General features: G+C 41.2%; 2 protein-coding genes across 2 annotated transcripts; one reads left to right on the plus strand and one right to left on the minus strand.

The window, feature by feature from the left end:
* The first annotated feature begins 1,111 nt into the window (after window positions 1-1,111).
* On the plus strand, window positions 1,112-9,739 carry snx24 (sorting nexin 24). Its single transcript, XM_063478639.1, has 7 exons — window positions 1,112-1,303; window positions 3,219-3,302; window positions 7,110-7,214; window positions 7,345-7,439; window positions 7,553-7,582; window positions 7,729-7,793; window positions 7,910-9,739. The coding sequence occupies exons 1-7, from the start codon at window positions 1,235-1,237 to the stop codon at window positions 7,978-7,980; spliced, it is 519 nt and encodes a 172-aa protein (XP_063334709.1). The 5' UTR covers window positions 1,112-1,234; the 3' UTR covers window positions 7,981-9,739.
* Window positions 9,740-9,798: 59 nt separating this feature from the next.
* Window positions 9,799-16,658, minus strand: ggcx (gamma-glutamyl carboxylase). Its single transcript, XM_063478638.1, has 15 exons — window positions 16,453-16,658; window positions 16,023-16,226; window positions 15,779-15,937; window positions 14,215-14,380; window positions 14,051-14,129; window positions 13,855-13,961; window positions 13,614-13,777; window positions 13,238-13,539; window positions 12,856-12,987; window positions 12,405-12,556; window positions 12,153-12,322; window positions 11,920-12,050; window positions 11,691-11,838; window positions 10,665-10,869; window positions 9,799-10,570 (listed from the first exon to the last, which is right to left on the minus strand). The coding sequence occupies exons 1-15, from the start codon at window positions 16,475-16,477 to the stop codon at window positions 10,411-10,413; spliced, it is 2,304 nt and encodes a 767-aa protein (XP_063334708.1). The 5' UTR covers window positions 16,478-16,658; the 3' UTR covers window positions 9,799-10,410.
* Between the last annotated feature and the right edge of the window lie 478 nt (window positions 16,659-17,136).

The raw sequence follows: 17,136 nt of genomic DNA on the forward strand, positions 1-17,136 counted from the left end.
CTTCTCTTTTTCAGCAATTCTGTTGTAGATTTGCTGCTGTGCTTGTGATCGTTGTCCTGCTGCATGATCCAATTTCAGCCAAACTTTAGCTGTCAGAGAAATGGCTTCACATTGGTATACAGTGGAGTTCATGGTTGACTCAATGTCTGCAAGGTTCCCAGGTCCTGCGGCTGTAAATATAGCTAAAATCATCACCCCTCTACCACGCTTCACAGTTTGTATGAGGTGTTTTGTGCTGATATGCTGTGTTTTATTTCCTCCTGCATGGCGTTGTGCATTATTGCCAAACATCTACACTTTGGTGTCATCTGTCCAAAGGACATTGTTCCCGAAGTCCCAAGGTTCAGGTGCAACTTTGCAAGGTTTAGCCATGATGCCAACCCTTCAAACAAGCCATACTTGTTCAATCTTTTTCTAATTGTAATATTGTGAGCTTTAACACTTAACGTGCTAACTGAGGCTTGTAAAGCAGAGTTGTGTTTTTGCTGTTCTTCCAAGCATTTCAAAGTCTCGAAAAGGATGAGGATGGAGCTGGAAAAGAGGAAGACCACAGAAAAGATTTGCACATGTAGTGAAGGAGGACATGCAGATTACTAGGGTGTCAGCAGAGGATGGTAGAGATAGGGTGAAATGAATGCAGATAACCCAACATTCACACACTTACATATATGCATCGAAGGCAACTCAGAATTCAGTATCTTGCCCAAGGATCCTTTCTCATGTAGATTAAAGAAGCCAGGGCTCAAACCACCATCCAACTAGCAGACAGCCTTCTCTGTCTCCACAGCCACCACAGATGCTAAATTATCGAAATAACAATAAAACCGAAGCCCGTGACATTAAAAAATACACAATTTGACACAATGTACCCATGCCCTTGCTCCTCTAATTCCTGCCTGTCGAAGTTAATTAATTAATTAATTGTTTTATAATTAAAAGGAAAGACATTCACGATTAAAAATGACCCCACTGGGCCACCTGAAGGTTAAACTGTCCTCTGTGGCGCTTTCTTCAAGATAATCCTTACAACGGTGTGCCCTCCGGTCCAGCAGGGGGCACCACTGAGATCTCTTTCGTCACATTTGAATTCTGTGATTTTTATCAGCCAAACTGGAGTAATCCACCAGCACTGAGTGAGTGAGTGTGTGCGTGCGTGTGTCTATGTGTTCGTGTGCGCCAAAGGATCAAGATCAAACATCACCTACCTGAAAATCACGCCTCAGTTCGAGTGAAGATGCATCCGGTGCGAGTGTCGATCCCGTCTTTTCGCTCAGAAAACAGCTCGGTGGAGAAAGGATACACGGTGAGCTGCTCCCTAATAAACCCTGTGTGTCTGTGTGTCGCCTGTCCTGCCGCTGTCATCAGATTTAATGTCAACTCTGCTGCTGTCTCTCTTGTTAGATCATAAACTGCACTCTGCTCGCTTCAAATCAGCACTGAATTCGCACTTTATGGCGCAAATGAGGCACGAAAAGAGGCAAAAGTTACTCTGACTTTAGAATCTGTGTCTAATCAAAGAGGCTCCAGAGTTTTAAACCAGCCCTCCACAGCCCAGCTGACATCTTGACATCTGTAAAATAATAATAATAATAATGAGAAGAAGAAGAATAGACACTGCTCCTGAAAAGAGTAACTTACTCTATCTAGAGTAAAGAATAAATAAGATAAAGAGAAATACTTTAATGAGGTTATAAGTAGCTGAGATATGCCCAGTTTAAAGATATATAATGTAGGGAGTCCTTGATTGGGAATAAACAAAGGGAAGGATTTAATCCAGGCAGCACTGCTTCACCCTTAAATGTTTTCTTTTGTAAAATATTGTCTAAAATCACTTCCAGTAAAGGCTGCTGTCACTGCAAACACATAAGGGTGGTTTCAGCTTTTTAAAATCAGTCATCTGTACTCATTTAGAGATCAAACTAATTTTACTGCAGTCTTCTAACATCAGAATCAGTAAGATATATATCTGTCTTTTACTCATCTTGTGACTACAACATTTTATCTAAGCACATCAAACTCATTTTGCCACTGTTACAGCCCACTTTGACCTTAAGTGGGCCAAACCACTGTCAGTGTAAAGAAGTTGGACTGCGCATTTAATACCAATTAATATTAAAAGAAGACCAATTTCAACAGTATATCTCAGTTTTTCTAGACAATAAAGAAATGCTGCTGTAAAAAAAAATGTAAGAAATCTGTCAGCGCAGATAAATAAATGTGTTCTGGTGGCTCACTGCCCAGAAAATTGACTTTTTCCCCTGCTGTGGACCCATTGTAAAAGAAAATATAAATATATATTAATTTTTATAGTAGATGGTAAGAAAAAACGTTTCTGTGGTTTAATTGTTATTGTTTATTTATTACTTAGGTGTAGAATGAATGGCAGTGGTGGACTTCATCAGTAGGAAACACTGTAAAATCTATGAAAATACAGTTAAGAGTACAAAATCTATGCCCTCCTTTACATTTTCCACAGCCGTGCGGGTCTTTGTGGGCCGTGTCAAACGCGGGTCTTGTGTTTGACACCCCTGCTCTAAGGAGTCCTATCCCCTTTATTGGGAACCACTGTTCAATTAGGCAACAGTTCCCAGTTTTGTGGTATCATTTTGAGGAAGGCTTTTTTTTCCTGTTTTAATGTCATGATGTTTTATTGCTGGAAGTCATGAGGACCTTAGAGCAGTGCTTTAGAGTTTGACTTCCTGACCTCCAAGATATTGTGTAATACCCATAAAAAGAACGTTTTCTGAATTTATTTCTCGGTATTCACGTATGGGCACTGTGTTCAGGTTTATGAGATGATTATATATTTTATTTAAAATATATTTTTAAATAAGATCCAACACCTGTTTGGATTCTTCCAGCATTTGTTAATAATGATTACTTGTTGGCTTTTCCGTCTTGGATGATGCGGTGTGTGTGTTCACAGCGCTGCCGTCATTTATAGTGAATTTCCTCCTTTGCAAAATGCTGTCCAGAACGGCAGTGTGCGAGCTGTGAGTCTCTTACTGAAGGAAGGGAAGTGGAGGGCAGCCTGTTTAGGGATGTTAACAGTAACTCTGACAGATCAATTTGTTTTTTCTGTCACAACAGCCAGATGTTTCCTCTTGTTGTGGAATTAATGCTGACATCGACGTTACTGTCACTGCTGAGTGTATGGGTACAGCGGAGAAATTTTCAGTTGAATGAGTCACTAAGCTGACTTATCTTTTTTCTTTCAGGTCTTTAAAATTGACGTGTTGATGAACGGCAGACAGCATACTGTTGAGAAACGCTACAGCGAATTCCACGCTTTGCATAAAATGGTGAGATTCAGCTTTCAGTTCTGATTCTTTTTTTTTTTCGCACAATCATTCTTTCCTGTGAGCTAAAAATTTACTAAAGCATTCAAGTGTTTAACTTCTGCCATTAATGTGTGAAAAACCTACAGATTTTACACATCAACAGTGTTGGGAAGGTTACTTTTAAAATGTATTCCATTACAGAATACTGAATACATGCCCCAAAATGTATTCTGTAACGTATTCCGTTACGTTACTCAATGAGGGTAACGTATTCTGAATACTTTGGATTACTTAATATATTATCATGCTGTTTACAACTACATGAATGTACTATTGCTGTGATTTATTACTGTTACTGAAGGTCCGCGGCTCCGAACCATAGTAAAGGGACCTCTGGGTAATACGTCGGGTTCGTGTCGGGCTCGTAGCTGAAAACTAGCTTTACTTTGTTGTCTGGGTCAACTTTGCTAGAGACAGAGAGAGGCGTTGAAAGGCTGCTCCAACGGAACTTATTGTTTCGGAGGAAAACACGAACACAGCGTACAGTTGAGTCTTAATAGCTTACTTACAAATGGGCTCGTCAGGCACTCTTCTTGGCTGCAGTGGTTATTATTATATTTACATGCTTCCAGCTCCCGTTTTTGCTTCGTGACAACTCGGACTTTTCCTTTCTCTCCCTCCCTCGCTCACAGACACATAACGTGTATGGCAGTCCATTCTCGCTGCAGCACGGACTACACTGCCCATGAGGCTACATTCTTTAGGGCCATGCCTGTAGCATTCTGCCTTTTAGCTTAGCACAACAACAACAACAAAAAAGCGCTCTCTCACCCAGGAAACACGCAGAGAGAGAGCGCGTCACCCTGTAACCATGGCAACCGTAACGCTGCCGTCTGGAACAACAGAACATAGCTGTCAAACAAACCCAAACAGTCCTGACCCGCGAGAATATGAAACAGGAAAGTACCGCCGTGTAATCCATTTATTTCACCAAAGTAACTGTATTCTGAATACCACCTTTTTAAACGGTAACTGTAACGGAATACAGTTACTCATATTTTGTATTCTAAATACGTAACGGCGGTACATGTATTCCGTTACTCCCCAACACTGCACATCAACCATGATATTCTAATTTAACTTAACACTGGTTTATGAATCACTCAAACATCAGAACACACCTGCCTGAACCAGTGTTGTGTTTACACATAACAACTTAGCAAAGCAACCAGTTTTAAATCTTTAGGCGCTTAGGAGCCTGTTGCAAAAACACATTCTCCAAAAACACATTCTTTAGTTGAATCTACAAAAAATGCCAATGATACCACAGTTTGACAGGTATGTGATAGATTTTTTGCACCAACTTGGTGATTCCCAAAGAGCTATTAGCTGAAAACGTGCCATATATATTACCAGAGAGTGCTGGTGCAGTGTGTCCTTAAGAGATTGAGGAAACTGGACAGATACGGACAAACGAATAAGTGTCAGGCCTAAAAAAAAAACTATGTTGCACAGATGAAGTTGTCCTTAAGAAATAATGAATAAATCCAGCAAAGAACTGACACAGGAGGTGAGAAATGCATCTGGGCCTTCAGCTGATCCATCTACTGTTCACTGAAGCCTCATCAGGAATGGTCTCAGTGGAATGGCAGCTGACAAGAAGCCATGCTTAAGGGAGGAAAACACTCAAAGATTATTTATAGGACAGCAGGGCTGGACTGGGACAAAAAAATTGGCCCGGGCATTTTGACTAGAGACCAGCCCACCAGGTATTATAGGAAAAGCCATAAAACCTTTGAATGAAAACAAACGCTGTTGTGACAGTGATGTACAGTCTTGTTGGTATATGTATGATTTCTATACATTTTACATCAGATGAAAACTTTGGTTGTAAGATTCAGATAATTATTTATTCAAAGCGAGACATTTTAAATGAGAATAAGAAAGAAAAGTATTTCTTTGTGCCCCCCTTTTCCTGTTAATGCCCTACCTGGCCCCCTGGCAAAACTTTGCTAGACCCGCCCCTGCACAGTTACCAACAGTCAGCTAGGTAGAAAAGGATCCTGGTGTTATTTGTCTCTCAGAAACAGTTCATAACTTCCCTTCAACTCATTCATGCCACCTTAAAGGTAAACCTGTTTCTCCATCACCTGTTCAGCTCTGATGATTCAGTAAGGACATCTCCTGGTTTCATCTTCATGTTTCCCTCTCACCACATGACCAGCAGCTTTTACAGCTGTGGCTCCAGCAAACATCAGCTGATACTAGAAATTAATATTAAATAAATTCTAACAACAGCTAATCAAGCTTAAACGTGCTGCTGTTGTTTAGCGCGACATTCACTGGTTTCCTCTTTCTGGCGCAAAGTGGGTGATAAACAAACAAGAGAGACGGGACTTGCATCAGAAACGGGTCTCTCCTCCTCCTGCCTCCCCTTTCTCTCATCCACGTGCTGGCCTCTGTGGAAGCTCCGCCATAGCCACCACCAAACACCAGAGTTATTTGTACACATATGCCAGCATCTGGCCAATCCACGACCTTTCATTTTTTTATGCCGTTACAAAAACAGCAACTAAAAAATGTATGTATGTAAATATATATATATATATATGTATGTATATATATGTGTATATATATATGTATGTATATATATATACTGTATGTGTGTGTGTTCATAGCTACATGCATAGAGAGAAAAGTAGTGGTCCTAATATTGAGCCCTGGGGAACTCCTTTCCTTATGATACTGGAAGAAAAGAGGAAGATCAAGTAAAATGGACAGACTGTGTTCTAGCTGATAATTTGAAAACCAGCTTAGAGCATTCACAGAAAAGTTCACATTGTGTAATCTGTTTACTGACTAAGATGGCACAAACACACAGTCCATTGTCTCAGCAATGTCATTCCCTACATTAATAGCAACAGTTATTGTGCTGTGTTGTTTTCCAAACCTGACTGATGTTTGGAAAGAACAGACACTTTTTCAAATTGTTTTTTACTTATTAATTTATAAACATTTAAAGAATCTTTGCTAAAATACACAATTTAGATAGTCATAGGCTATTTTTAAATGACTAATAATTACTTTATCATAGTAATAACCACACTATGGTCCCAGTGTTTTGTTGGTGATTGTTCTATAATATCAGTAATCCAAAAAAGACATTTTTAAGGATTTTATTTTAAATTACTAAATATTTTCAGTTTTAAAATAGCATGAAAAAGTCTAGCCACAAGTTTTCCCTTAACAAGTTGACTTCAGCTCTGCCTTTATCTACAAATGATCAGAGGCTGATAAACCGCAATAAGCCCAGGAAACACCCAAAAACGGTTGCATTTGCAGCTGCAAGGAGAGTAAGGAGTTGCAGAGAGGGCATAACATACAAAAGTTTATTAGCTGAAATGTTCCAAATCAGTTAACTATGAACAGCTTCTCAGAGCTAAACGTTTGTTCTTCTGTTTTCGGTGTGGTTTGTTCGGTGACCCCAAAAATATTTTGGCATTTTGAGTAATTTAAAATATGTGAAATCAATTAAATAAATGTCTGAACATCCAGCTTAAGTGCTTTTGCATAAAGAAATGTTATACTAGCACTTTTGTTGAGCAAAATCCTTTGCAAAGGTAAATTTGTTAGGTGAGAGAGGGTATGTAGAAGGTCTTCTTATTTTTATTTCATTGAATGAGAGAGTTGACACTGCGTCAGACAGGAACTCTGTGAGAATGAGGTTGGACTTGTCCAGTTGGTTTTCTTCTGGGCAAAATAGTTTAACTGTGCACATAACTTTGAAGCAACTGTACACATTTGTGTAACACTTTTAAATCCCTCCAGCTGAAGAAGACCATAAAACCACCCGAGATCCCCTCGAAGCATGTGAGAAACTGGGTCCCCAAGGTCCTGGAGCAGAGGAGACATGGCTTGGAGCTCTACCTGCAGGTATTTGGACACACATTCAGGTGGAGGGAATTTGTCTCAGATATAAAGAAGTTAAATGGATTCAAACTCGCCCCTGGAGTGCTTCGTTTTGGTGCTTTGTACACACTGAAATTTGCTTTTGTTCTGTTAGACTATAATTATGGAAAACGAGGTCCTTCCAAAGATATTCCTGGATTTCCTGAACATCCGCCATTTTCCTTCGGTGCCAAAAACAGAAAGTTGTGGGTGAGTGTAAACTGCTGGTTTACTTTAGAATAAAAGACCAGTTTGTGGCATTTGCGCTTGTTCCCAGGGTCGTGGAGGGTTATGTGGCATAACTTTTATTTTTCTTCTTTAAGGTCGTTTGATACAGAATCACTGGAGTCGAGGTGAGTCGTTTTTTCTCTCCCATAGGTCACGTTCTTAATCTGCACTTTAACCAGTTAAAACATAAGTAACTATTTGCTCTACACTTGAATTTCACTCAGATTGATTGGCACAGACCTCCTGATTTCTCCTTCTTCCTCTCTTTTAGTAAACTTTCGCATCAGCCGGTCATGCTGTTTCTGAGAGACCCCTACCTGCTGCCGGCTGGACACGGTGTGTTCAGGCCGCTTACACATAACATCTTAAAAGGCTTTCCTTTCTTCTCCATTTAAAACAAAATGTACTCATTCTTTATTTGACCTATTTTTCTTTCTTCTTCACCTTTTCAGATGAATTTTCTAACGTTGTGATCGAAGGCGTGGTGCACGGAGTTTACTACCCAGATCTTCAGCCAAGGTAGAGCCTCCAAGCCGAATCTGAGGGGACGTCACTACAAACGGGATGCTTCTTTTTTTTTCTGCACCATTTTAGGTGTGCTTCATGAAAAGCATAACACGTTAGGACACACTGAGCCCTTCACATCTTCCAAAGCAAATAACAAGAAAGGACGCCTGGACTCAGGTTCAGCACATTTTAAAGCATAAACACTATATTATCCGTTGTCCACTAACAAACTCTCCACTGTAAAAATGAAGTGAAACTGTTTGACTGGTTACTTGGATGTGTTGAAGCACAGAGGCGTATTTTCAGAAAAAATAGAGCTCGATACATTGTAACTAACTTTACTTTGTAAAAAACGTAACCAGCAAAATTAACAGGGAGGATCAACTGGAATTAGAAATGTGAGGCTCATAAGAGCAACGGACCTGATTGTATTCTTTTTTTGGTTTGTTAGTTTTAGTCACCCTACAGTGTATTCTGAATGACTCTTGCACTCTCATGAACTGAAAAAGGGTTAGTGTGCCAGACGCACAGGAGCATTTCTGGCATCTAAAGCACAGGGTTAGACTGAGGAGATTGATGGATCATGGCCTGCAAACAGGGAGGTGCCCTTCTCTATTTTATCTCCAGTGATGTGGTGTTTCTGTTTATTTCGAGCTGCCAAAAGGAGCCTGCTGTGGGAGTGCAGTGGGTGAATTTTTTTTTTTTTAGGGACTGAAGAGGGTGTTTGTGCGTTTTGGTGGAGCCGACAGCGAGACGTTAGGGTGGAAATGATTGACTTTTTAAACAGACTCTGGCTGTGATATTGACGTCTTTCATGAAGTCTGTGAGAAGTACTCTAGTGTTGATATTTGTGCTAGTGAGCTCGCTATGATGAAGTGACAAAGATTGAAATATGTGCTGACTAGTAGATGCAGATGGGAACGGTGCAGTTACTTTGGCTTCACTTGAGTTTTCCGTTCCCTCAGCAGATCTTCCCACATAAAAAAAAAAAAAAAAAAAAACAGGGAATCTCAGCCTTTTGAAATTAAGGGTTTGCTCTGTCGTCATCTTAAACGCACACCACCGACTTAGTCTCTAGTTCTCAACCCAACAGAGAAAAAAATAAGAAATGTGTGTAAAAGCTGTAGGTACACGTAGATTTCTCACTTACTGTTTGTGCATGACTTTGCAGATCGTGTTCATTTGTTTTATGGAAACAATTTGTGACCCGTCTCTAACACTAACGCACTCGTATTAATGTTTAAATCACAAATATAATCAAGGGTCAGTTAAGTTGTGGTAACTGGAAGCATAGTTGGCGCCGCCGTGTAAAAGGGATGCAAAGTGTTTCATTTTACAGACAGATGGTGATTTAGAAGACTTACAGCCAGTAAAATAACAGTGCAATATGATATGAAACACAAAACTTTGTCTTTATCTTGCTGCCTGGAATTTATTTCATGTAAAACTTTAAAATCTAACACCCTTCGATGACTGGTAGCTTTTGATGAAACGGACAGCAATTAATAACCTAATAGTTTTTTGGGTTTTTTTAACGTGACTGGACCTCCACTGCACATTTATAGCCAAATAACTGAATAATGAAGAGATTGTGATTGTGTGTCTTAGCAAATCATTGCCTGGAAATCCATGTTGTAGATTTATATGTATTTATATTGTGTGCCGTGTGTCATTCTGTGCCATAATGCCAGCCTACAGTGAACACTGGACGTCTGCTGTAGCACTTTATGAAGGGTAATGTGTACAATACTGACACCAATAAAAGGAAAAAGAATTCCCTATTTTCAGCAAGCTTGTCGTCAGACTCATTTCAATATCAAAATTTATTTTCATCAATAGATCTCCGTAAGAAAAATGACAGAAAATACTTTTTTCCCTTGCATTGTACCATAGCTGGTTAGAACGTTAAACTGACTGAAGTATCATGAATATTTGTAAACATAATTTATCTCAAATTGTTCTAATCTAGTTGGAGCTGGCAGATGAACAGAAAAGGAAGAGGAGCTTTTGACCACAAGGATCCTGTTCACTGAGATCTGTCCCTTTGAAACATAAAACCCTTCCTCCTTCAGTCACATGCTTCCACCTGCTTCACTTCTGTCATTCAAAACAGCATTAGCATTTCTGCACACACACATATGCTCCTCTAGCAAATAATGCCTGCTATCTGTTTAAGCGCACTTATTTTTAAGAACAACACTTTTTTAAACGGTCATTAACAAAAGCTCTAACCATGTAGTGACTTTACATTTGGACATAATCTGAAATGTTTCAGAAGTGAAAATGGAAAAAAAGAAAAGCGCTGTGATCTCCGGGCAGTGATGTCCCAGTGTAGTAACAGTCCAGTAGTAATAGCGTGGACACACACACTCACTCACATTGATGGGAATGTGTGATTCAGTACCTACAGGCAGTTCACCGAGTATTTTTTTTGGCCTCCGTGGCATTAAAGTTCTGCATGACCGACTTCATCTTTGAGCCGCTCGTCTTGACTGGCTTCTGCTTGAGGTTCCTTCATGTTGGCGTAGGCAACTTCCCTCGTCAGCTGCTCGAGCGGAGGCAGACCCACCGCCAGGTTTCTCATTGCAATGGCTGTCATCAAGATTCTGGAAGACAAATGTGCAGAGTTGGTGTGTTTGTTTAGTTGGTTTTTCTACACTTTGTCTGCATCTGTGCATTCTCAGAGAGCTCGGCACTCACCCTCTGCGTATTGTGTAATACTTCTTCACGGCAAAGCGCTGCAGTCGCTCCAGCATGCCGGCCTCCCTGCGTTTCTTAACTTCCTTCATCCGTCGCTGCCTCTTCAGGAACAGCCGCACAATCGGGTCAGTGGCATTGACCTCCGAACCCTCGTCATCATCTGCAGCCATGAGAGGCTGCAGCTCGGGAGGAAGTGGCTCAGTTTCTGTGGGGTGAGACGGACTCAAGTAAAGCAGGCACACCAGGAGAGAGCTGAATGGGATTTTTAGTGACATGCAGATCAGCCACCGACAGGTGAATGGAATTAGGTTTACTGTTTCATTAAAATGTAAAGCCACCTCGACTTTGTTATACACCACCAGGCTAAGCACACACCCCCACCCCATGAGTAGCATCATAAACTTTTATATATCTACTGTATTGTTTACAGTGTTGGCCTTCTTTACTGATTTTTTTACTGCATTTTTTTTTGTTTATGTATTGCTACATCCTTAATGAGCTAGAGAGGCCAGTTTGAGATAGTTTAGACATGAGAAGCTGTCAGGCACGAGGAACAGAGGAATGTGAAGTGAAGGAGGACATGCAGAGGAGGAGGCAGATGATCTGCTATAGCGACCTCTAAAGGGAGCAGCTGAAAGAAAAAAAGGCGGCCTCCAGCACGTACACACATCTGCGGTTGTAACTGGAGTAACAACTGTTGAAAGTATTCCAGCAGGAAGTTGTGTCTCGCCACAATGCAAAAACTACTCTGGAACGGCTCAGGGAGCTAAAGGAACAACTTTAACTTGTGCCTCCAAATTCCAAAGATCCAAACCCAGTTGAGTATCCATGGAAAGAAAGGGGAGAACAAAAGCAAGCCACAACCTGAAGAATCCTCTGCCCTGTTTTGTGGGTACACGGGTAACCTACACAGCACTGAGCATGTATGTTTTCAGATCTTTCTCAGGAACCTTACCACTATTCTGTAACCCCCTAAAATAATCCACTAAAAGCTATGCAATGTGTTATTTTTGAAAGCATCTTCACCTGTTCCATTGCGAACACGCTCCTGGATTTCATAGAGCTTGGTGAAGTTCTTCTGTAGTGCCGCCTCGGTGGTGTTTACATAGACGTACATGTAGCAAGAGGGGTCCTCAGACACTGTGTACACCTTATGATAAGCCCCGGCAGGTACCTACACAAAGCCACAGTAAGGTAAATACTAAAACAAGATAAAGAGCAAAGCATGAACAGTGACAATGGTGAGCAGCTGTACCTTTATCTGCTCACCGGGCTGCAGAGTGTAGTTCTTCTTCTCCTCCACTATCTCTACATTCACCTGGCCCTGCAACACCTGGATGCTGGTGTTGCCCAAATCTTCACTCACAAAGTTTTCCAAGTGGAGACCTAAAAAGGGAAGATAACAATAACACATAATGAGGAACAAAACAACACACCATACATGGCTTTTTCATCCAAAAGAAAAATTGTAAAAGTGAGGTTTGTAACCTGGGAAATCAGCAATAAAGACGATCTCGGTCTGGTTGTCCAAACTTCCCTCGATCTCCTGGAACTTGGTCCTCCAAGGCGAGAGGTCCACCAGCAGAGGCATGAGCCATTTGTTTGGTTTGAAAGGTGACCATTCAGCCCTCACAATGTCCACACGAGGATCAAAAATCCTTAGAAAAGCATCCAGAGCAGATTTAAACCTCACTCTTTTACAATTCTGACAGAAGGCTAAAAAACAAAAAGCTCTCGTACCTTTGCTGGAAGCGTTCATTGATGGACACCCAGATGTCAAAGTAGATTTCAGGATCGGAGATGTTATAACGAGGCAGGTACTGATGTAGGCATGTAGCATACTGCTTCAGCATGTCTCCGTGGTCCTTCCAGCGACGGCTCTGTGTGAACACCTACAGAAGGCAGATTGTAAATTGGAAGAGCAATAATTTAGGAAAGACTACAATCTAAAAAGGTCAAGGAAAGGCAGTTTTGTTTATTAAAGAAACATCCATATACAGATGGAGACACTGTCGGGGGAAATTAAAGGAATTCCAAACATCACAGATTACAGTTATAACTAATGCATAATATTAATAATTACAATATAGTCAAAGCACTTCTGTAAGCACTAATTTCTGTTTTGTTTTGGGGGGGTTTAGCTCAGATAGCAAACGTTATCGAATCTGACAGTGTTTCCCCTGTAACTCACCCCTGGGTTCAGATATCCAGTTTCACCCGTTTTCCTGTCTTTGTAGGTGATTTTAACGTGCTGATGGCTGCGAGAGTGAACCATCATGTCCCATGAATATCCGTACAGGCCATTAGTCCAGTTGTTATAACCCTTGACAAAAAAAGAAGTTTAAGTAAAGTCATAAATCACATCACCATTTTCACACTTTAAATTCACCACTGAGTGTAGTGGGAACTTGTTGATGAGTAAGCTTTCAGCTCTCTGTTGTCAACAGACGTCAGAGCTGCTCTTTGCTGTTGACTCTGATTGAGCAACCATTGGTCTCAGCAGATAACTCAACGAGGGCTTCATGGATGAATGTGTTATCTGTACAAGCATTTCAAAACAAAGATCTTAGTACCTGTGTGATGAAGTGAGAGTAGGGCATGATGAACTGTTCCATTATGTAAAGAACAGTAAAAATGGCTCCCAGCTTGTGTTTTAGTCTCAATTTGGATGATTTGGCAGCAGCTGGGGTCTGTCTTTGCTGAGTGCCACTGCCTTGGATTTCTTCGTAAACACAGGAAGGGCTGGACTGGGACCCCGGTGAAGTGAGGGGCAGGACTGGCCTGAGGAATGATGGGAAATGGGCAAAAAAATTTCTTGGCCAGTCAGGGTAGCAGAAGAGAGGACTGGTGGCCAGCATTGTGTAGGGAAACATCCCTGTGGAGGATTAAGACGAAGGTAAAATAACAGCACAGAATTAAAAGTGTTCCTTTAAAAAAAGAATAACTCACCAATGCTGAAGAGCTGCGAGTTCATACAGTGGAAGTAGCTGACAAAGAAAAATGCATAAGGCCGAGTAACGTCAAAAAACAGCAGATAGCCAGCGGTCAGATCCAAAATGAGACCGCCTCCGTGCACCACCAACAGGCTAACTAACTCCACAGGAAGAATCAGTCTGATAAAGGAGGGGAAGGCATGATCAGAAACAAATTACTGGGATAATCACAGTTAAAGGCTTCAAAAAATACCTACTTGAAGGGGTCAAACAGCCAATGGTGAGCCAGGTATGACATTGAGTATCCCTCCACCCAATCAGCATCCAACTTCTTCACTCCGGCAATGAAGTATACTATAAATATCTTTGAGGAACAGCAGAGACGTCATTAGGTGACTTATGAATCCATAAGCTGAAAAACACGTATCATATGTATGAGCTAAATAAACAAACCTGAGCTCGCAGCAGTGTGTAATTCCACAGAGGCACATGAGCATTTCTTATAGAGGGTCTCCGCAGTCCATCGATAGACCTACAAAAACACACACACGGACATCAATGAAAGAAACAAACAAGCACAAACACACACTCAAGTAGATTACTAAACATCACCGTACCAGTATCTGTTGCCATCCATGAGTAAGAGCTGAAATCCAATGAGGCCGTAGAGGTAGGAGTGATTGTTCCAGGCGGTTTTGTCCAGGAAGAAGATGTACCAGTACGTGGAGAGGAACATGAGGCAGGAGAGGCGGTAGAAGCAGCCGAGCATGATGCCCGAAGCGCCTTAAGTCAAAAACAAGAACCGCAAAAATAAATAGATTCTTATCGTTAATGAGTCTGTTTTTACACATGAATAGTATCTCCTAACTATCCTGACTCTATGGAAGCTTGTTTCCACCACTGAAAACAAAAACGCTTTTCATATCAGGTTATTTACTCAAAGTTTGAGTCAGTAAGTCAAGATTTTTTAGATAATAAGCTAAAATGTTGACTCATGGATGGCAAAACACTTTATTTTTCCAGTGGTGGAAACAAACTTTAAAACAACTCAGTTTGTGAAGACTTTTTTTTAAAAGGGAACTTGTCACTCTGAATTCACAGTGAAGTCACTGAAATTAACTTTGTTGTAAAGCGACATTTTAAATGGAAATGATTAGTTTAACTAGGCATCAAGGGTATAAAGATGCTAGTGTTGCATTATGGGAAATGTAGGACCCAGTTTCTTTTTTTTTAAAAGGTAACTTTTGGCTTTTTACCAGGCTGACCCACCGCTCAGTGACATCACAAGCAAACAGTGGATCGGACTGAATAACCGAGGGACACTGCAAGAGGCAACTTGTTAATGTCATAGTGTCGTGACTTTATCAAGACACTAATCATTAATAAAACAGTCGTAAGCACAAAAGTGAATTAATGAAAAGTCATTTTATAAAAGTAAAAGGTTGTCAACACCACATGCATACCCCGCTTTATCTTTCTTTGACTCTAATGGGATCATTCATCACTAAAAGAATATTATGTTGTATTTAGTAACTTAGTTACTTAAACTTACTTCTAAGTTATTAAATGGTTAAAAGCAGCAATGGCTGATGTCTTCTGACTTTCAGGATCTCATAACAGCAAAAACCCAAAAAATGCTGAACTCTGAGGGTGAGTGGTCAGGGTGCATGCTACGTATGTGCAAATCTGGCTTCTAGTTTCATTCCTTTACTGTCTTTCTCTCTCTCTCTGCAGCTTGTAGCCAAACTCCTGGATCCAAAAGAAACAGCCAACACTGAGCGACTACATTGAGCGGGGAAAAGAGGTCCAATTTTATAGAAATCTATGCAAAATTGCCCTTCCGCTCATTTAATCTAATAACTAGTAAACACTTTTAAACTTGTTGGTTATACGTGAAAAACATGTATAACTTTAATAAGGCTGATGTGTCCTAGCTTTGTATCTGCTGTCTGTTTGTTTTCTTGCTCAATCTTTAGTGAGCTCTACCTTTTCATTGATTTAAACCTTGCAAGAGTCGGCTGGCTTGGGGAGAAAAAATGTAAGTGGAAAAATGCAGGCATGTGTTTCCCACAGAGAGCGCTTCCTATTAAAAAAAAAAAAAAAAGACTGCATCCACTCAGACTCAAAAACAGGTGTTCTCTCAAGTCGGGAATAAACCTGGAAACACTGAGCCTGACCCACCGAGGAACATCACCACGTACACCAGGTACATCCAGTCCAGCGGCAAGGGCTGTAAGAAGTTGAAGAGAGGAAAGCGACACACGGGGGCCCCATCCAGGTACTTGTAGTCCAGGTTACTGAGGCCACGTTCCTGTGTGATGTCTATGACCATCAGCAAACCTGCACAAAGTATCAAAAGCATCACAGCAGGTCTGAGACAGTCAGTATACCCAGCAGGCAGACTGTACAGGTGTGATTAGTTTACCAAACAAGCAGCGGAAGATGCCCAGAGATGCAGGATCCGTGGGGCGGTTCAGGAGAGCCACAAAGCTGTGCCAGGAAGTCAGGTCCTCCTTCTTGAAGCCAAATATTTGCTCCATCTTGCTTCTGGTGGGCGTTTGTTCACGTTTGGGAGCTTTGTGCTGGTCCTTTGCAGTTTGATCATCTCCCTCACGGCGAACAAAAGCGCCTGCAGGGCACAAATTGGAGTTTTTATGTACTAAACACGAAGTGAATTAACTCACTCACGCAGAGTCCCTGCGTGAGTTACAAACCTTCCAGCTCTCATTTAAACACTGAACACGGCTCAGGTTTAGACGTTGTTTGCTACATGTTGGTCTAACTGGTTATTACGTTATTACATAAACAACAACACACGATGTGCGGGGGCAGTGCCACTGCAACAATAACCTCACCTGCCGTAGCGTCTCTCGCCTCCATGTTAGAAAAATGCCGGGTTCTGGTTCGGGACAGGGGGGAGGAGGGTCTCTCTGCTCTCCCTGACCCAGGTGCGGGAGTTCTGTGCGGTCACGGACAAAGTTTACGTGTCACAGCTCCACACACAGTAGTGTGTCAGGCGGACAGGAGGAGCAGGAGGAGAGGAGGAGGAGGCGGAGGAGGATGGGACAGGAGCGATTGGAATGTTGTGAAAGAGGTGCTTTTCATCTATTGGCTGATTCCCACTCTGGCCCCACCCACCAGAGGGCGTTTCTTAGACGTCACATCCTGGTTGAGACTTGCTGTAGTACGTGACCGAGCCGAGCTACCTGAAAATGGGAAAACTCAGCGGTCACGTGTCTTAATGAAGTTACTGTAACTTTATTTCATTTTTATCTTCAAATTTAGATCCAGATTCAATCACTCCGTTCCGTTTTTGACGACTGAAATTCCCCCCCAAAAAAGATGTATAATTGAATGCAAGAGTACGTTCTCTGTCTTTGTCTCAGAAAATATAAAATACATGCAAATTATAACATTTTCATGTTCTAATCTTTGCAAGGTACTTAATTAGTATTTAATTTTAAATGTTAATGGGGGAGGGGGGCAGTTCAGTATTGTCTAATGTTATTTATATAGTATGTTATAATTTTTATAAAGTG

The sequence above is a fragment of the Pelmatolapia mariae genome, linkage group LG7 (genome assembly GCF_036321145.2).
Source record: "Pelmatolapia mariae isolate MD_Pm_ZW linkage group LG7, Pm_UMD_F_2, whole genome shotgun sequence".
Lineage (NCBI taxonomy): Eukaryota > Metazoa > Chordata > Actinopteri > Cichliformes > Cichlidae > Pelmatolapia > Pelmatolapia mariae.